Source organism: Rhinatrema bivittatum, chromosome 7 (assembly GCF_901001135.1).
Source record: "Rhinatrema bivittatum chromosome 7, aRhiBiv1.1, whole genome shotgun sequence".
NCBI lineage: Eukaryota > Metazoa > Chordata > Amphibia > Gymnophiona > Rhinatrematidae > Rhinatrema > Rhinatrema bivittatum.
Genome location: NC_042621.1, coordinates 52,373,297 through 52,394,485, shown reverse-complemented (window position 1 = coordinate 52,394,485; position 21,189 = coordinate 52,373,297). Strand labels below are relative to the sequence as shown.

Here is a 21,189-nt window from a genome sequence, read left to right as displayed (position 1 = left end):
TTGGAATTAGGGGAAGTGCTCCTTTGAATTCTAAGAAGGTCATGAACTTGATTCCAAAATAGGAAAGTGAAAGACAGAATCCCTTTAGAAGGTGTGGGTTATGTGCAAGTTCCAGTCTACCTTATAATAAGAAGAGGTAAGCATGAGCCATGCTAGGGTGAGGATGGTAATCCAGCCTTCCCTGGTTCAGACTTACCCCTGCAGCACCATCACTGTCTTAAGACTCAATCCCTTACTCAATACTGCATTTAGTAAGTTACCTAAAAACAAGACTCAATGCTTTTGACGTCTTATTTATTCCGTAATCACGAGTGAGGTAAACCATTTCAGGGGATGAGATGGAGATCCCATCTATGCTTTACAATCTGGGACCAAAGAAGAAAAAAAACAAAAAACAGACACTTCAGACACGTACAAACTATTTCCCATTTACAAAAAAACAGGTTCACGATTAGCCACCGGGAGGAGCCTACAGATGTAAAGTGCTAGTTTACAGCAAACTTTAAACAGCAGCCACACTGCCAGTCTGCAGCTCTACAGTCAGGCTCAGTGCTGCTTGATGAAGTTGATCAAACCATTAGTTGAGGAATCATGAGATGTGACGGGAGCATCCGACTCCAGTTCTGGTTCAATTTTCTTGGCCAGTTGCTTTCCAAGTTCAACCCTAGATTTTAGGGGAGAGAAAAGAGCTTTTATTAGACTCTAGACTGCCTTCCAGTGCTTTAAGCCCAGATTTAAAAGCCCTGCAAGCATACATGTTGGGCATTATGTGCATGGCCAGGCCCTGTGTATGTTTTTTTTAGCGCCCAGCCACTCACATAACCAATATGTGCCAAAGTGCTGGGCCAGCACCATTACACACTGTCCCAGGGAAGTGCACACACAGGCAGCCGGCCAGCACATGGAAGATACCTGTGCTCTGGAGGAGCAGTAAGTATGGAAACAAAAAAATAGGGATAGTTAGGTTTAGGTTAGGGGTCAGGGAAGCTCCCTCCCAGTCAGCTCCTTAACTGGAACAGAGTGGGAGGGAACTGGTCTAGGCCCAACCATGTCACCACAAACCCCCCCATGCAGATTTTAAAATCCAGCATGCATGTGCATGTTATAAAACCAGTGTGTCCAGGTGTGTGCTGGGGACTTCACACATGGATGTGTGCACTGCTTTTGAAGTCGACCTCTTAAGTTGTCAAGTCTAGAGGAAAATGAACTGCACTTCTGTGGATGAACAGTTTAACAGGGATTTTCTAAAGAAATCCTTGTATGAGCCACCAACATAGCTAATGCCAACCTCTCCTGTAGGCAACTCCCTCATGTTTGGTGATAATTAGGGCATCTAGACAAGTTATTCAAATTTTTCCATTGAAGTTTCAGATTCCCTTTCACAGAAGCAGGGCTAGCAGGTCTTCACTAGTGCTGTACATGGTTTAGGGATGGAAAGACCCATTAAAATCACTTACCCCCATTGGTCATAGCTGTTGATGTCCCAGACAACTCCCTGAACAAAGATCTTCTGTTCATACAGAGCTGAGAAGAAAAAAGTGGTTAAATGCTGACATTTAATGAGTCACTCAAACATTTAGTGGTAAAGATGCAGATAAAGCACTTACCGATCAAGACTCCCAGCATGAATGGCGTAAGTTTCGAAAAGACGATGGAATTAGTTGGACGGTTTCCCTCAAAGACCTTTCAAATAGTTGAACAAGATTGTTGTTTGAAAGTGAACTTGCTTCAGTGTATAATACTTGCCACTAGCATCAGAAAATCAAATGGCCCAGTGCCGAATGCTAGAAAGTTCTGTTAAGTCAACCCCAAGAGGTTCTCATCCCAAACAAGCTGAGCCATTGCTTGGCTAATTTCAGAACCCTAAGTCTTGGAAGTCACAGGATTAACCATATAAAAACTGGGATTTAATAGTTTGTGGTAACTTATTAACCACTAAAGCAGTTCCCTGCCCCCCACCTCCCATTTAAACAGTGGGCCATTGACTAAACCCCATAACACTTCCCCCCCCCAGACAAATAAAAGACATGCCCACTCCCCAATTTTGATACCAGGTGGATGAAAAACACTAGAGTCTTCACCTTGTGTGGTAGCAGCTTCTCAAGAGAGTCCCCGCTCATCCCGGCAGCATGCAACTCCTTTCTAGCCTCATCTGCAGACTTTCCTTTCATCAGGGCCTCCGTCTGAGCAAGGAAGTTTGCTATAAGGATCTAACAGAGAAGACAGGTAGTAATGAACAGTCCTGAGATAACCCAGCTTCACCCACTATTGCACCTTTTAGGTATCTCTGGAAAGGTTTAAAATAAGTTTCTGAATGCTTCCGGGTCTATTCCCTAGCAGTGAGTTTTGCAGATTTCCAGTATCCTGGAAGGTTACTAGTACATGCATTTAGTCAGGGTTCAGGCCATCTGCCCTTCACGACACAGAGTACAAAGGTTTAATGCTCAGACACCAGCACCAGAGCTTATGCAACCTCAGCTTCAGCCCGAAACCTGCCTGCTCCACACCAGCACCCTGCTTATACTGCTGCCCTGGCAGGGAGCCAAGCTGAACTTTCCAATTGAAAGCAAGACATTCTACCACCATCTGCACAACTTTCTGGAAGAAGACATGTCATCCTGCTTTGCCTTCATAAAAACCCCACCCTTTTTAAGCTAGTCTTACCTGGACTTATTTAAAAAAAAAAAAAAAAAAAGTCAACTTCAAATTAACAGGTTGCATTGTTAAATTAATATGCAGGATCTGCAGATGTGTATCCTGCATATAAATCCTTTACAACAAATCTGGTCCCAGACTGAAAATTGGGGATGGAAACTATTAAGGCTCTGAGTTTGTAGCAGATTGCAATGTACAGAATTGTTAGACATGAATTTGAGTCTTTGGACGGCTATAGCTATGTTATGTTCATGGGCTCTAACAAATATCAAATAGATTCAATCTGGTCATCTTGGCACCCAGTGCTAGAGCGCCTTTAAGGTCAAAGTATGGCACCAGTCTCTGTATTTGAGGACAGATGTACTAGGCTGGACTACAATTAAGAGGTTTGTTCTAGCAGCTGCAAGGGATGGGCAAGTGTAGTGACCATCCTGGGAGCCACATGGTCCACTGAATCCAGCTGAGCTAGCATGCAAGCCTGAATGGGGAGGGGTGTGCCATTCTGTCCAGAAACTGCCCTGCCTGCCCCAGCTTGTGCCACTGCTGAAGTTTCAGCCCAGGAATGACCTGGCAGGCTACATTTCCACTGGTGGAGAACGGAAACATGGGGGCCTTCAGCCACTGCCTAGAAGTGACCTCTGACCACAGATCCCATTACCTTGTGATGCAGTCCATTCCGGATTGGATGTTGCGTGTGGACTGGGATTAGAAAGTCACATGGGATCATGCGAGTGCCTGTAGAGGAAATATTCAGTACATTAAAGAAACCACAGGTGGATCAGATTCTGTGCTGTTCTGCATAAGAGCGCAGGAGGATGCCTGCCTTGCAAACTCCCACTTATGCCCCACTCCCCAAGAAGATACCATGTACAGAAGTAGAGCTGTCAAAGATGCAAGCTTCAACTAGAATAGCCCTGCTAGCAATTACAATAAATTCCGCATGTCTTTTCTAAAGAAAAATGCGGCTTCTAAATGCAACACGACTGCATTGGCAGGACATCACCAATCCAGATAGCAGCTTCTGACTTGACATCTACCTTGATGTATGAGCTGGTAGAAGGCATGCTGTCCATTGGTACCAGGTTCACCCCACACAATAGGGCCAGTGTTATAGTCCACCCGAGCGCCTGTTCTGGTAATGTATTTTCCATTTGATTCCATATCCCCCTGAAAAGTACACACTCAGGTCAGATACAGAGTTTACAAAAACTGCCCTAACCCTTCAGAGCCACTGGACAACATTTGCACGGTCTTATTCTAGTATTTGGTCTGTTCCCTTCCAAAACATCCTGTCCATGCCAACTAGTTTTGATGGATGGTGGAGGGGCAGGGAATGGTAGCACAGCTGGGCTATATGAAGAAAGTACTAAGAGCTCTACGGGATGTTATCAGGAAGCTGGGTACATGGCACGCAAATCAGAGCTGTCAAGCCATGACCAGTCACTATCCTGAGGCTGAATTGGTTCTGCTTTATCCCAATTTCCAACCCCCCCACACCTCACCTGCTGGAAGTAAGCTGCAAAGCGATGCATGTACTGATCGTATGGCAGGAGCGCATGCGTTTCGCTTCCATAGCAGTTGATGTACCAGACACCCAGCATGGCCAATATGACCGGGGCGTTCTTTTCCAGTGGTGCACTGTGGAAGTGATTATCCTGTAAAGAGCAAGCAGAAGAAATACATGGTTTTCTCTTTTTAATAGAAGGAAGGGGGCAAACAGTTAATGGAGGCACGAGCTTTCAGGGAAGGTCTACTTCATCTCATGCATCCTGGCAATAAACTGGTTAGCCTAGAAAGGTGCCATGCGTCACAGACAGCCATCTCTCTGAAGATGGCCACAGAGTACATGGCTATGGTTAAAATGTGGTCTGTAGTGCTTTAACAAGCTGGCTTCTAGTTTACTTTGTCTGGCCTGCCAATACTTCAGTTGAGTCACATTTTATGTCAGCCCTATAGCTCCATGCCAGTGCCATGTACTGTCATGAGGGTCCCCAGTTCGATTCCTGGATCAGGTTTCCTGCACCAAGTTGGCTGGGGATGCTGTGGAGACAAATGCTCAGACCCCAGGGGTGGAGGGATGTGAATCCTGGTAGCTGAATTTAGGATCCATGACTGCAGGGTTCTGCAAGGAGCCCTGGGTGCATGGCTCCTGGTGACCTTGCTAGGACAGAGCTATTAGCAGGGAGACATCCCCAAGAAGTTGTGAAGGAGGATTCCAGAACTGGTTGACCAAGATGAAGATAGATATGAGAGAGGAGGAAAACTACTGGGCCAATATACCACCCCAACTCCACATAACCTGTCAAACTGCAGCTAATTTCTCTAGCATCCATGAGGTATCAAGTAAAACAAAGATTAGTACCTCAACTCTAAGACTGCTGCAGATTCCTTCTACAACTGATTGCAACTATTTATGGAGTCTTTATATTTGGATATGGCAAATTTTCATCTTCAAAATACATGTACGAGCTTGTGCTCTGACCAGTCACAGAATCAGTTTACTATAGACAAAATCCCTTACCATCCAGTGAGCACCTGCAAGAAGTTTCTCAAAGTTCTCAAAACCTGGAAAAGGAAAAAAATATGTTTATGCTGTACTATATGGTTTATCCAGTTTCAAAGCTATACAGCCTCAGAACCTTTACAATGAATCCCTTTCTCCATAGTAAAGGACCTGTGTGTACTGGTTCCTGCCACAAGATCCTTTGAGATCCATCTGGGAGCTGCACATTCTCAGGACTCCAGAAATGATACTAGGACTATCTCTTTAGCACCAACCCAAATCAGACAAGATTTAAAAGCAGATACTTCCCTCCATGCCTTGAAACTAATGCACTACAAATCATGGACCAGAGAGCATGGAAGTTCCCTTAATCTAAGAAAATTCTGCACAACTGTCAAAAGGTAAAGCCTGTGCAAGAATTAAAGATGTAGACATCTTTCTGCATTAAGATCAAAGATCAGAAGTTTTTAGTTCCACTCTATCCAGTTTTAGAACTCGAGTATAAATGTAAACCCAAACTGCCACCTGTCACCCCTCTATAGTTTGTTTTTAGACATCAGTATTGAGATTTAAATTCTAAAAGCCCTGAACAAGTTTTAGCAGCAGCAGGAAGTATGTAGACAAGGATGTGGAGAGAGAAGGAAGCAGCAAGGGGGATAGAGGAAGAGAGAAAAGTGCCCAGAGAAGCAAAGTAGGTGCAGAGGATGGGACGACAAGATGCAATTCAATGCCATCCTGCAAGATGGCATGAAGAGCCACCGTCAGGACAGTACATGAAGGAATTTAGAAGATTCTCCCCAATGCAGAGTAATCAAGCTTGGGTGAGTTATGAAAGCTTGCATAAAATCTAACAGGAAAGTGGAGATAAATTGCACCAAGGGAGCAGGTGATGTGCCAGTTATCCCCAATACAAACCTTTTACATTTACAAGGTCTCAAGGCATTGCATTTAGACTTGGTTAAAAGGCTGGTGCACCGAATGTCCAGCCTCCCCCCTGCTCACAGGAGTTGGGATGTTAGCCATAGTCACCTCCGTGCACTCTTAGAAGCCCAAATGCAGTTTTGGGACAGTTTTGGTCAGTTTTATTTGCAAGAATAGCAGCATGGCTGCATCAAGCTCCCAGGAGAGGTGGCAAGGTTTACCAGTGTAAAGCTGCAGTATATACACACTCCCAGATAATTGGAGGAAGATGCTGAACAGTTTAACAAAAAAAATGATGAAAACGCCAGGCAGTTGTGCTTGGATAAGATCACAGCTAGGGGATTTAGCATGGAGAGTAGTGGTGGAGGCAAGGGCTGCTAGGCCAGCTTTGGTCCTCAAAAGCTGTAAACAGGCCTGGTTTTCAGGATTTCATATGCATGAGAAATTTGCAGATACTGGAGACCATGCATCTTCATTGTGAGTATCCTGAAAACCAGGCCCATTTGTGGTTCTTGAGAACTGTGCTGGCCACACCTGAACTGAGTAGACCTGTCCAAAGGTCCCAATGTGAAAAAAGGGTCCCTGGAAATAAAAGAGTGCCTGAAAGATTTGAGCTTGGCAGAGTAAGGCATCCTATGAAAAGGAAAGCAAGAGAACATTTTTTGGTAATACGTACCAATATGGAGGGAAATGGAGAGCCCAATTGCAGACCACAGAGAATATCGACCACCAACCCACTAAAGAAGATTCAACATAAAAAGTGAATTTCCTATAGCACTATAGGTTTTCCCACTTGTAGGGATTAAATTACATTCATTCAGAAGAGATTTACAGTAATTTTAAAGCCTGAAAAACTGGTGGTCTGAGCCATCTCCATGGGCTTGGCAGCACAGAACCAGAAGGGTCCAGGATGACTGGCTCTGGAGGGACAGCAGGTGGCTGTCTACACCCTGAGCTCCCACACGGAGGCATCCGCTCTGGCAGCCTCCCTCCCATCCTGCAAGCCTTCTGCTGCCATGACATTAGTGCACTTCCAGCTTCACACAGGAACATTGCCATTATGATAAGAGTAACTTATCCTTCTGACATCTTGACATTTAACCTTCACTGACCTAAGAACAGACAGGAATCTCTTACCCCTTGAAAGGCTGTAAAAGGTCACAGCTTTTAATAAACTGCTAGAGACCTATGCTGGAGGCAAAGTGCTCTCCTGTTACCCAACAGCTGCCCAAGCATGCTGAGAACTGCCTCCAAGTGCAAGTCTAAATTCAAAAAACCATGTTTGTTGTCACTCACCCCTTCCCAACCCTCTCATTTAGTCAGTTTTAGCCATTATTTGGTCTTGCTCCTTGACATTAGTAAGGCCATGACCACGGTCTTGCACAAATTTCTTTAGCTTTTAAGTCAGCAGTCTTAACAGTTCAAGCAAATGCTATTTACTTACATCCCAGAAACCAAACATATTTGCTGTGTCGATTCCGAAGTCTTTCACTTTAGGCTAGAAAACAAAATAAAGTGTCAGATTAGAAAGCATTGCACATTTTGTCTCAAGGAACCATGAAGGTATTTAGCAAACTGAGGATCCAGTTCAGTAGCCTTGATGCCTCAATGACCATTTGTAGCAGGTTCTGTGTCAGGGGTAGGCAAGGCCAGTCCTGGACTGCCACAAGCAGGTCTGCTTTTCAGGATATCCACCATGAATACCTATCGGGTGTAACCATATGCATTGTTTCCACAGTAAAGAAATCTCATGCATGTTTGTGGTGGACATCCTGAAAACCAGACCTGTTTGTGGAACTCCAGTTCTATCTAGTTTCACTTCTCTTTAGGGCGCCAAAACTGCTAAGTCTTCCTGGCACTCACCCAATTACTCTGCATGCTTAGATTTTAATCTGGGTTCACCAACTGAACTACTGTGCTTCCTATAAGTTGAAAGTGTCAAGAGGCTTAAGATAAAGGAAGCAGCATGAAGTTACTCAGCAACCCTAATGAAAACAAATCCAAGGGGGAGAAAATGTAGCTAAATTCCCCCCCATTAGATGCAGCAAAACTGGATTTTGGTGGAAAAAATATATTCCTAACCTTGGAATGCAACATCAGCAGTTAATGCTGGATGCACCCAAACCACAAGGCAGCTAGCTTCTCAAAACAGTCTGAAGAGGGTCCAAGTTGCGAGTTATCCTAAAAAGGTTAAACCCTAAAAGCTTGGTGTGCTCGGGCAGAACACTTGCAGGGGCATTCCACTTACTGCATTGGTAGACAAGGCAACAAAATGTTTGGCCACAGCTGAAGCCTAGAAAGAAAGACACAGAACACCGTATCACATGCAGGCACAGCAAGGTCTACACCCATCCTCCCTCCCAATACCTGCTTAGCAGTATGAAAGCCTATGTAAGACATCACAACGCTACAGTTTTCATATGCTATGTAAGGGAAAAAGAAGGTCTCGTGCAGCGGTGGCAGGCAATCTACCCAACATGTGCACTGAGACTGTGCAAACATTACCCCAGAACAACCTTCAGGCTTCCCACATCAACACCTGCACTCTGTCCTGGCCAAGAGCTTCAACGTCGTGACTGCACTGCGTAATGTCAGCTCTTCAGCTGGCCAGAAAAGTTTAATCCAGCTGAAGAGATGTCCTACATTTAACTAGCTTAGCCAGTTAATGCTGAACACCTACATTTGTCCAGTTAGCTTAGCTGAACAAGCGGCTCTGCTTCAGAATTCTCCAACCCACCCCCCTCTTAGCAGACTAACCTTTAGCCAGATAAAAAGGTTAGCCAGCTAAGTAGCAGCCACAGATTGCATCTGGTTATTCAAAAGGCACCGCTTAAGGCAGCCGGCTAAGTGGGGCTGAATATCAGGCTCCCCTGTTTTGGGGCTTCAGCAGATATTCCAACATATCCCAGCCCTCTGGACCATTCAGCAACAGAACGGCAACTGCAGTTAAGTGCTCACTTCAGTTTCCTACATGCATTGGAAATATCCTGTACTCCAAAGAGATACAGAAAGTTCTGAGCCAGGAACACTGGTTTGAGTGCTACAACCTTTGAGAACTTTGTAAATATGCCAACGTCCTCCTTGGTTATCCAGCAAAGTTCTGACACTGTACAGAAAAGATTTTAGACCCTCAAGAGTAAGCTAAGACATCAGGAGGTTAGGCAGCCTTAAACATAGTGCTATTTGCTTAGCAGGAGGGTAAGAACAGGGTCAGTTATATTTAGAAATTAAGAGCATATTGCTCCAATGACTTGTATCAGAGTTCAAGCAGTCGCAGCTAAATTTTAGCACACAGCTCCAGCCTTGGGTATGACTGAGCTCAGGCCAGGCACAGCAGACACCTTCTGAAGTTAACCCAAGGGTCATTCCTTGCAAGCCAATCAAGTCTCCAATTACTCTTTTGCAGAAATCTGCTAAGGCCCACCCACATGTGAAGGCTTTAAGGCAGGGCTTCTCAAATCCAGCCCGGGGACCCCACAACCTGCTGGATTGTCAGGATACCAACCATGAATATGCATGGGAAATCTGCATGCATTGGTAACCCAATATATGCAAATTTGCCTCATGCATATTCATGGTTGGTATCCAGCAGGCTGTGGGGTCCCTAGGAAGCCTGCTTCAAGGTGCATGCAACAGATTACTAAACAGTCAAATCAAAAGAAGTCTCCAAGGGCCTTGTTCAGCTCTATCCACTGGCATACGAACAGCCACAGATTCTGTCTTCAGCCAAATAAAAACAGCAACTACTCATACAAGAACAGGAGCCTGCTTCAAAACAGTTCTGCTAACAGGCCCAAAATCCATCCATTGCTAGAAATTTAGTGATGCGGTTTGATACTGTGCAATGTTTGAACTAGATGATTGCAGTTAGAGTTAAAAATGGAAAACCTGGCTCTGAACTGTCTAAACGTCACAATAGAGCAGAGCTTTCCAAACTGTGTGTCGGGACACGTTAGTGTGTCGCCTGCAGTGTGCAGGTGTGTCGCGCAAGCCCGGTCAACTCTGATGCGAGTTTGGGCTTTTTTTTTTCTAGAGATTCACTTTTTTTTTTCAGTTTATGGGTTGCTTATTATTGGGTGATTTTTGCTGTCAATCGTGTTTTTTTGGGGGGCTTGGTGGGTGGAACGAGCCCAGCCATCCTTGCATTGGCTGCTGCTGCCGATGAGGCCTGGCCATGAGGAGTGCTGACTGCAAGCAGCAGTGTCTGGGGACCATGGAAGGGACGAACTTAAGTGTTAATAATACATCTCTCATGGGAAAATCCAAAAACAATCAAAAAGACGAGGTACATGAGTGTGGGGGCCAGACATGTGCTTGAGGGGGAGAGATATGAGTGTGTGGGGGCCGAACATGTGCTGGGGGGAGGAGAGAGATGAGTGTGTGGGGGACAGACAATTTGTTTTATTATTGTTTCTCATAAATTATAACAACATGAATCTTGGAATATATATTTTTAATATAAATTTAAGGTTTTCATGAGAGGTTGTGTCGTGAAACATTTTATTTATGTATATATTTAAGGAAACATACATAAATTGTCGAAATATGTTTCGTTCGTTTAACCTTTAACCTCTGGTTTACTAGTAGACTGAATTACCGTGTCGTGAAATTATGTTTGTCTAAAAAGTGTGTCACCAACATGAAAAGTTTGGAAAGCTCTGCAATAGAGGATACAGAACACATAAGTGAGCTATACTTACATCTTTGGCAGAACTCAGGAACCACTCTTTGGCAGTTTCTGCATTGGTGATAGTTTCCTGGGTGGTGAATGTCTGCACAGGAGGAAACAGGAAGAGGATGCCTTGGCTTTTTTTTTTTTTTTTTTTTTTTTTTTTAATAGTTGGGCACTCCTGCTGGGTTCATGCATACAGAGTGGCATTCACTCTGTGCCTGTATATCTTACTCATACAGCAGGCTTTTATACTCATCTACAGAACATGCTTTAATGCAGATCAGCCTGCATTAAACCTGTGCTGTGTGGTACTCGGTGCTGAACAGGGAAGCCCAGAAACAGGAATGCAAGGCCTCCATGTTTTAAGCCTATCCCATTGGATTAGGCAGCCTCCCAAGCTGGTGCATCTCAGTACTGAAGAGGGATCTGTTCACAGGTTTGTCTGTCCATTTTAATCTGCTTTACAACAATCTCCACTAAACATTTTGTAAGCCAATGCCCACAAAAGTCAATGATTTAAGAAGGGCAGGAAAGCATTTCAGTAGCCCCTTAATCCAGACCAGATCCACCTGAAGCAGCTTTGTGTTCATCTGGATATGGTTTAGAATAATTACTTGTTGTATTTGGCTGTACTGGAATGGCCTATAATGAAGACAAGATGCTTGCTGTAAGAATCAAAGTTTCATGGCTCCCTAATAAAGATAGGGATTGCAGATGTTGACTGTACTGGAAACCTGCTTTGTAATGGTTGCTTGCAGACTGCAATGAGTAATGAACTTCCGATGCTTGCTTTGCACTGTGCTGCATGCCATGTAAACAAGCTGGGACCGTCTGTTATTCAGTTACTCAACTGTAGTAAACACCTGAAAGGGTGGAACTATGCTCTCCTACTCACTGCAAAGCTAAATGCCTCAATTATACTGCTATAACCCCAGTGCTCTCTGCTCCCATAAAAGCAGAAAAGGCCTTATACCTTTTAGGGTACTTCTCTTGGCTTCTGATCTATCAAATTACTCAATTTTTTACATCCATTCCACCATTCTGCCCTCTCTACCTTTTCAACTACATGGCACTCACTTTGATTATGTTTTGTCTGAATGTTGAAATTTAATTTATGGATTTGTGTTTATTATAGTTTTGTATTTAATTATATTTTATTTTGATATATATTTTTGTACACTGTTTTGACTAAACCTTGTTTGTAAAGACAGTATAGAAACATTTTTAAATAAATCTATTACTGCATGGAGAGCGTTTCATTGATGCTGGTTTTGTAAAGGGGTGCTCTCTATGATACACTGCACAACACTAGACAGAACTGCAATAGGTCAGCTAGCTACTTGATAGCATTTGTACCATGAGCACGTTGATCAGGCCTGAAATGGTGTGAGGCAGTGCATCAGGAGGAACACATGTGCTACTGTCCCTGTTGTACATGTGTTCATTTCAGGGTATGGAGCGGTTCCGTGTTTGGATTTTGACACATTTTTCCATACCCGTACTCAAGGAGCATTAGGTGTTCAGGTATAGTAGGTAGCTCCTTGCCCCACAGTGCTTACTTGAGGTCACAGTCAATGGAGGAAAGCTTCCCTGCCCTCAGCAATAACCCCTAGGCCACACCTCATGAATGACCTAACTCCTAACATCTGCTCACTGATGAGTGCAGAGGCCCCATCTCCCCTTCCATCTGAGTTTAGAAGGTGGACCCAAAATTTGACCAGGAGGAGAGAATGCCAACCATCTTTAGACTATTGATAAGAGTGCAGAGGTATAGTGAAATCAATACTGGAAACACATGAGAGTCAGGAGCCACTGTTTTAGACATTTGCAATGCCATGCGTTTGCATGGCCCATACTCCTAATGTAGGTGTTCTCTGCCTGAGGAGGCAACAAAACACAGCTAGAGTGGCAGCAGAGGATACCTTTGATGCAATGATGAAGAGTGTGGTCTCAGGGTTAAGCTCTGCCAGGGTCTTTGCAACATGAGTGCCGTCAATGTTTGAGACAAACCAGACCCGAGGTCCTCCCTTGGAGTATGGTTTCAGGGCTTCAGTCACCATCAGTGGACCCTTGAATGAGAAGACGACAAGTTACAATCTAGTCCAGTATTGGAAACTATACAGTAGTGTGGTGGCCTCAAACCATGCAGTACCCTCTTTTGGGAGGGGGAGGAGGGGGGGGGGATGAAAACTAAAGCTCAGAGGTGCTACAGAGACACAGGGTGGTTATGCTCCAGCCCCAGATAGAAGCTGGGAGCTTGCATGTCACTAGGATAAACCCTGCTAGTAAGGCTTTTCTACCAACTCCGATGCGGTCACCTAGAGCAGCTTTTAGGAACTGAGACATGCAGGAAGAGTTAAAAACAAAACCACACAACTTACCAAATCTGAGCCACCAATACCAATGTTGACCACATCCGTTATGGCTTTACCGGTATATCCTTTCCACTCCCCGCTGCGCACTCTCTACAGGGAGAACACAGCTAAGGTTACACGAAGAACTTAAGGCTTATTGTAAAATGCCAAGGAGGTTCTTAAACCCCTCTAGCACTCTTCTTGCCCTGAAAACTAAGTTCAGCACTTAAAACCTGAAGTCAAGTGACTACAGCTTGAAAAGGAACAAAACATTTGTGCACAGCAAGGATACTGTGCCACTAACTTTTCACAAGGATAAGGTGAATTGTCGTCCCTGCTTACAGGTAAGCTGCATTACTACAACGAATGCAACAGGAAGCCTGTCCATGGTTTCTGAACACAGCCAGGTGACTGGAAGACATGTTCACACATTTGATGTAATTAGTCTGCTGCACATGAAGTTTGCACTTTATACAGCCCAGGTGTCCAGTTACTAAAAGTCAGAGGAAAGCTTATGTAGGCAGGATGCCTGTCTGGTGCATAATGACAAAAAAAAAAAAGTGTAAGCTCCCCCAGGATAGGTTTACTGCAGGTAATGTGTGAAAGTTTCCAGCCTACCTGGGTGAATTGCTTCATCTTATCCAGCACTGCATTCACATCGGGCATCACATCTTTGCCATCCAGCAGGATTGGTTTGTTGGAACGGTTGCGGAGCGCTATGTGCAGGACGGCACGATTCTGGAACAGGAAAACTGTACATATCAGGGGAAACCCAGCAACATTTCAGAAAGCTCACCATTGATTTTAGTTACTTTTCCCTTGGGGCAGCAAGGATAGCAGCTTTGTTCTACCCAAAAAGGATGCAGTTATGCAGGACAATATGATCAAGGTTTGGTTTTAATTTTTAAATATAGACTAGACAACTGCTTCAGTCTACACTATATGAAGAGGGACAAGATTCATGGCCACTGCTACAGAGCAAGCTCAGAATATGGAGCTAAAAAAGGGATTACAAGGAACAAAAACTTGCCAAGTACCAAACTAAATCAAACTGCTCAACATGAAATCAAGACTTAGAGGGAAACTTATGATAAATTTACTGGGAAAGACTTCCTGCTGCTATCTAGATACAATATCAAATTGTTCAGTATGAGGATCACCCTGATCTGTGGGGGAACCCTGCCATCCCCCTCGAGACAAGTTTAGGCCAACACCCCAGTGATGTGCAACCTAATAGGGTCATTCATCAGAATTACTCTGGGGGAATTCTGCACACAAACTGAAAATTCTGCAAAAATTTTGCAAACTTTATATTGGTCAAAATAACCGTTTATATAAGTAATTACATTTTAAATTACAGAAAAAAGTTAGTTGCAGAATTTTAAATATTTTGAGCAGAATTTCTCTAAGTGTCCCTTCTACACACACATTCCCTCATACAGGGCTCTCTCTTGCAGACACCCACACAAGCTCCCTCTCTTTCACACAGGCTACCTATGTCTCTCACATGTACACAATCCCTTCAAACAGGCTATCTCCTCATAGGCCCCCCTCTCCCTGAAACCCACACTCAAGCATCCCCCCACCCACCCTCACACCCTCCCCTCATATAGGTTCTCTGAAACCCACTCAAGCATCCCCCCCCCACTCACCAACCAAGCTGTCTCACTCTCCACACTCACCAGCATCCCCCTCCCCTCATAGGCTTCCTCTCTGAAACCCACCCAAGCATCCCCCCACCCACCCTCTTACCTCCCATGCTCTGTCACCCTCCCCTCACCGGCATGCTGCAGGACATGCTCCATTCGTGGCAAAGATAAGGGCCCGGCACACCTTCATCTTTGCCGCTAATGGAGCACGTGCCACAGGATGTGCTCTGTTTGTGGCATGCTGGGGTCTTCTCTGCTATTTTCTGTGCAGAGTTCTTCGTTCTGCAGTAGTGCAGAATTCCCCTAGGAGTAATCAAAGTGTGTTATGGCATTAATGCTCATGCATGTTATCACATGGTGCAAGGGTAAATTTTTAGGTGTGGGATCAGGGAGGAGTTTGGGCAGGATTTAGTAAAATGAGGGGCATCACCACATGGCTTTGACACCGGAGATAACTACACCTTTTTTCCTGGCGTAGGGCTGTGTGAAATGCCTGAAATGGCCATAATTTGCGATAAATTGAATTGCATGTTGGTCACAGAGAGCGAGCCTCACAGTGTGCAACTATTTCTCTCTATAGGAGGGCCATCTAATAGGTCAAGGTGAAGTGTTGGTTTAGGGGCCAGTTTCTCATGTAGAGTGATACAAACGAACAGCACAGCACACTACACCTTGGTGAAGATTTGATGTCATTTGGAATGAGGAAAGCCTCAAAGATGAAGTTTTGTACTACGTTCTCACCCTAGCTTGATGGTACCCTCACTCTACATGAGAAACTGGCCCTAAACCAACACTTCTCCTCGACCTATTAGATGGCCCTCCTATAGAGAGAAATACTTCACTACTATGAGGGCCTTGTAGATAGTCCTTCTCCCCCTCAGTGCAAGATGTGAAAAACAGGGATTAGCACAGGGTATGCTGACTTTACCGCACCACATGATACTACTGGTGCGAAGTGGTAAGTTACTGCATAGTGCAGTAATTCTAAAGTTTCCTTACATACCCCTTTTTCTTAAGGTGGGTGTGTTTAGGGGTAAGCCCATTTCTTATACAGCAGAAGCATCTTTGCTTTGTCTACTGTTCCAGATGGACCCAAGTGTTGACTGCAACCCGTCTAATTGTGAGTGTCCTTATATGGATGTGAAGCTGATTTCGATGCACATTTCTAAAGCAGTCCTGTTCCCAGATTCCCATGTGCTTTACAACCCTAAAGGACATACAATGGGGCTGATGCAATATCATCCGTGCAAAAACGTGCATCCAACCTGGACACTTGAATGCCTGCACATCCTTCTTGGGCACTCAAATATTCTAATGAGCTGGCATGCTAAGAGGACATGCAACAGATAGTTTGCTCATCCCTAGCATGTCTGTGCCATTGAGCACCCAGGAGAAGCGGATGTGTGCAGGTAAGGACAACACACTCGTAAATTGAGCTTCCCTTTAACCTGGTCACTCAAGTTTGTGTTGCAGCTTTCTGTAGTTCCTGCTTAGTATTGCAACATTAAGTAGGAGTAACCACAAAAAAATGTTTGCTCTGAGCATGGCTTGGGGTGCCTCCAAACTTAACTCCAGCTCCAGGCTGGTATTAAATTTGAGCATTAAAATGTGCACAGGCAGCACATGTTTTTTTAAGATCAGGGGTCTTAACCTTATCAACATGCATTTGCATGTGGTGAGCACTATTTGTTTCATGGGGGAGGGTTGGATGTGTTTTGGACACGCTAATCCACTTATAGCATAAGGGGTTGTGGAAGTGTCCAAAACACATCCAGCCACGGGTTTAACAGTGTGAGTTTGCATAAGGCTTGCAACATCTATGCAAGAAGGAATGGCACAATTAAACAGAAGCAGCAAGAAAGGAAAGCAACTGGCCTGAGGTCTCAGATCAAGACTAAGTCCTTTGGCTTTGCAGCTCTTCACCCAGCACCCTGCATTACCTTAAAAGCCGACAGGCTGGGTCCAGTAGCACTTTGGAAAGAAGCAGTAGGCCCTGTTGATTTGCTATTTAGCCTGACCTTTTGCTCCAACATAGAATAGGCAACTCTGGTCTTCCAATGCTACAGACAAGAACTGGCTTACCGGGCAGCCATAACGAACATGTAGGAGGTTCACACACTGTGCCAACAGGATATCCTGGTTGACCTGACACCCAGAGCCATCCATGGTGCTGGATGACCAGATATGCCCAGCCCTACTCTAAATGCATTCTCCACCAGGGATTTGCTTCAGTTCCTCTGAAAGTCTGGTTCAGGTACGGGCACCTTCCACCTCCTCAGTCAAGACTGAAGCTAAGAATGCATGGTTTTTGTGATTGTCTTTTGAGCACCCCTTTTACTACCTCCTGACCCATCTCTCAGGCTTCCTGGTACACTTTGGGGAAAGTTTTGCCTGTGGCAAGCTTGCCAAATTTTTGGCTGCCTTAAATGTTTTACATCTTGCCAGTTCAAAGTATCTTCTTCCCTTCATTTGGGCTCCCCCCCCCCCCAAAAAAAGCAGCCCTTTTGGCTTTAAATAGCCTTTCACAGCACCATGTAACCATGCTAGAGGTTTGGTCTCCCTTCAGCCTCCGTGGAATGTGTTTTACTGCTGCTTCTAAGATTGTCTTTACAAGGGTCAAGCCTGCTACAGTTAGTTTTCCCTTCAGCGAGTATAAAAAGTTTGATTAGGTTATGATCACTACCACCAAGTAGTCCCACCATTAACCTTTGCCCCAAGTCCTCCGAACCTCTGAACTAAATCTGTGGTCGTCTCTCCCCCTCCCCAAACCACCTCCTTGTTTCTAGGACCAGCTGCTCCATGAAGCGGTCATTTATGGCATAAAAAAAAATCTTACCTCCCTTGCATGCCCTGATGAAGATTCACCAAATTGGGATTATAAATCAAGATTAATAGACAGGTAGATTACAGTGTACACCCCTAGAAATGCCAGAGTAATTTGTTGCCTGTAGACGTTATCCTAAGACTATGCCATCCTTAATATAAGGCCACCTTACCCCCAAATTCAGTCGTCCTCCCCTTCCCCATACCCAACTGTTCTTGGATGGCTGTGGTACTCTCCCCCTCCTGCTGGCAGGACTGGCATCTCCAGGACTGGATCAACTCTCCTCCCTCCTGCTACAGGTTGTGCAAGGGCAGAGATTAGAGAGCCATGGAGCTTGTTTGCATACTGGCAGCATGGGTGGAGGGCACTGTACGTTAACAGACCAGTAAGACCCCCTCTTGCTGCTGGATTACCAACTATTCTTAGTTTATAAAGAGATTTCTTGGATATACTTGACTGTATACAGACAGCCAGAGATCTGATTAGTATTTTTAAAAATTTACATGAGGGTTTATTTTGCACTTATCTGACCAAAACTTGATCCTGTGTTGTAACTTTTCCTCCCTACCCCCTATTTGGGCAATAGTTTATAGATTTGTCACTGAGCTTATAAGGCACCTCCCATTACCAATAAAGGTAACAGATACATGTACGATTTGCTATGTGTCTCTCCGTTGTGATGGTAATCTACTGAACGATGATATAGAAATAAATTTGTGACCGGGGTGGATAAGTTCAAGAAAGTGCTCTACTCAGGAAGCAAACTAGTAAGTTACAGACTGGTTTCCTTCTAGCACAGAGTCCTGCTCTCACTAGCACTTCCTTCCACTAATTCTTGAGGGAAGTGATGCTAAAGTATATTTATTATTTTTATATACCAACATTTGATCTGAGATATCACATTGGTTTACATTCAGGTACTGCTGGTATTTCCCTATCCCCAGAGGGCTTGCAATCTAAGTTTTTGTACCTGAGACAATGGAGGGTAAAATGACATGCCCAAGGTCACAAGGAGTGACAGCAGGACAAACTCTGGTCTCCTGGTTCATAGCCCACTGCTCTAACCACTAGGCTATTCCTCCTCCCCTATAATTTGCACCAGTGTTACTGGGCTGCAGTCAGTACAGTCATTTGACTGCCAGAGCATAAGAGGCAGTTCTCTTAGTAATGTTTGTGCCCTTGTGGGTCACTACTGACATCTGTTCCTGTGTCTATATCATTTCCAGTCTCTAAGGTCAGCAAGCCATCCACAGAGGCTCCTGCGGCCCAGCTAGTCAGACAAGATGACACTGATGTCCCCACCCCCTTACTCAAAAACAGGACCAATGCATTAGTGCTTCTGATCCTCAGTGAAAAGGATCAACTCATCCCAAAGAGGATTTCACCTTCCCATTTTCTGCTGCACAATCCAGTAAAGTGGGATCGAATGCACGCAGCCTGTAACATTTCATGTACGTGGCACACACTTTACACATCAGAATAACTTCTGATGGGGGTAAGAGTTTCCAAACAAGTTTTTTGTGCAGACCTAGACAAGAATTGATCTCCCTCCTAAGCCAGGGTAAGTTAAATACCCTCAATATTCTGTGTGCTCACCTCAGCACCTGCATTGTGCCAGAAAGCTTCCTGCTGGAGTTCATGGTATATTGCCCTATACATATTACATCCTAAGGTGCACCTGGAAGGGCCCAACACAACTGGGGCAATTTCTGCACTGTTTGGCCACATCTCCTTGCAAGTCTACTTGGGACAGGAAGATGCCTATGGTACCTGAAGGTCATCTGCTTTGAATAAATCAAAATTAAACTTCTGTCTCAGGTCATGGGTGTTGCAGCTATGCCCTCAAGGGGAGCAGTTTTGATTTTGGAAAGTAAGTTTGTGGTTAGATGCTAGGAGTATTTTTAGGACTAGCAGGTTAGAAAGTAGGTTAACATGTATAAAAAAAATCCAAATGAGTGGGGTGGAGTGTGCCCACACTAAAGAAACAGCAAGGAAGTTAGCAAGTAACACATTTAAGACTAATCGGAGAAAATTCTCTCTCACTCAACGCACAATAAAGCTCTGGAATTTGTTGCCAGAGAAGGTAGTTAGTGTAGCTGGGTTCAAAAAAGGTTTGGATAAGTTCTTGGAGGAGAAGTCCATTAATGGCTATTAATCAATTATACTTAGGGAATAGCCACTGCTATTAATTGCATCAGTAGCATGGGTTCTTAGTGTTTGGGTAATTGCCAGGTTCTTGTGGCCTGGTTTTTGGCCTCTGTTGGAAACAGGATGCTGGGCTTGATGGACCCTTGGTCTGACCCAGCATGGCAATTTCTTATGTTCTTAAGGAAGGCTGTCTAACAAATCCAGTTTTGACATCTGGCTGCTAATCCTGTTTTGTGTGCCCACACTCTACAGGGGGTATGCAGTTAGAAGCTGGGCCTCTGTAGGATGTGTGGCCTAAATGTACTCATGACTTACTATGTCATAGTACTGTGCGCGTTTCCACTGTCAGGAGATAGCATTACTTTTCTACAGTTAATCACCTAAGATGAAGCATGTTTCAGGGAAATATGCCCGTTGGAACTGTTATACCATGGTTTGGCAAGGTCACAGCTTTTGTACAGCCTTGTCAATGCTCAGTTACACAAATTTATCAAAATGTAGAACCAAGAGATTATACAGCAAACATGTCAAAGATGTACATCACAGGTCAAATATAAAGTCAAGTAGAATATATTAAGCCAGAAAATACAGGCCTCTAAAAGTTCTGCAGTCTAACCACACATGCTAAAAAACGACAAGGCATTCTCTATAGGGCAATCTGGCTCCTGGTGGAGATCAAAATGTAGAACATGCCACAAAAAAAAAAAAAAAAAAAAAAAAAGGGGGTCCTGCAACTGAAGAAGCTCAGGCATGAGTTTATTAAGAGGACCGGCCTCAAAACAAGGAACCACACTACTAGGACAAAATGAATAGCCCTCATGGCACAGCAGATATTGCAGCAGGGTGCAAAAGACTAAAAAGCCAATCGGGCCTCTTCACATACCACTGCTGTATACAGACACCAATCATTTCTGGCCAGGATTCCAGTCACCTCTGTGAAAGCCAGGGCACATATTTGGATGTGTGCTCTGAAAATCTCAGAATTTGCCAGGATCTGGCTCTCTCCAAGTTTTCTAGACACTATCTTTTTAAAGAGATTTAAGTATAGTATGGGCTAGAATTAAGCACAGCATTTAATATGCTCATAGCCACAGGGAAAGCTTACACAATTTCAGAAGCTGTTAGCCATGTCGTGTCACAACTCACTCTTTTGCAATCTTGGACTGCAAGAGGTTGTAAAGATAGTTAGTACCGACCCAAGCCAGAGTTAAGAGAGCCAGCTAAGATGACTTTACCTCAGTGAAGTTGATCTTTTCTCCAGTGAACATTTTCTCTCTGGCATGTTCGACACCCCTTGACTTTGCCTGAGAAGTGTAAAGACAAGGTTAACATGCTCTAGGTCAGGGCATAGTGAAGGAACTGCCTATACAAAGATACCCCAGCACTGGCAAGGCCAGGCACCCCTATTGTTTCTCACCATTTAACATGGCTGCATGCAGTGGTTAATCAATTCTAGTATTTCA

General features: G+C 44.4%; 1 protein-coding gene across 1 annotated transcript in view; it reads right to left on the bottom strand.

Moving 5' to 3' along the window:
* Positions 1-277: 277 nt before the first annotated feature.
* GPI (glucose-6-phosphate isomerase) overlaps positions 278-21,189 on the bottom strand; it is a 42,837-nt gene continuing 21,925 nt past the window's right edge. The window contains exons 3-18 of the mRNA XM_029608371.1: positions 20,962-21,030; positions 13,724-13,843; positions 13,133-13,216; positions 12,674-12,820; positions 10,780-10,851; positions 8,328-8,372; positions 7,524-7,577; positions 6,756-6,816; positions 5,177-5,220; positions 4,158-4,310; positions 3,693-3,822; positions 3,314-3,390; positions 2,082-2,210; positions 1,608-1,683; positions 1,458-1,524; positions 278-664 (exon numbers count right to left, since the gene is read on the bottom strand). Coding sequence (XP_029464231.1) covers positions 547-664; positions 1,458-1,524; positions 1,608-1,683; positions 2,082-2,210; positions 3,314-3,390; positions 3,693-3,822; positions 4,158-4,310; positions 5,177-5,220; positions 6,756-6,816; positions 7,524-7,577; positions 8,328-8,372; positions 10,780-10,851; positions 12,674-12,820; positions 13,133-13,216; positions 13,724-13,843; positions 20,962-21,030 — 1,446 coding nt within the window. The 3' untranslated portion in view covers positions 278-546. The remainder of the gene's footprint in view (positions 665-1,457; positions 1,525-1,607; positions 1,684-2,081; positions 2,211-3,313; positions 3,391-3,692; positions 3,823-4,157; positions 4,311-5,176; positions 5,221-6,755; positions 6,817-7,523; positions 7,578-8,327; positions 8,373-10,779; positions 10,852-12,673; positions 12,821-13,132; positions 13,217-13,723; positions 13,844-20,961; positions 21,031-21,189) is intronic.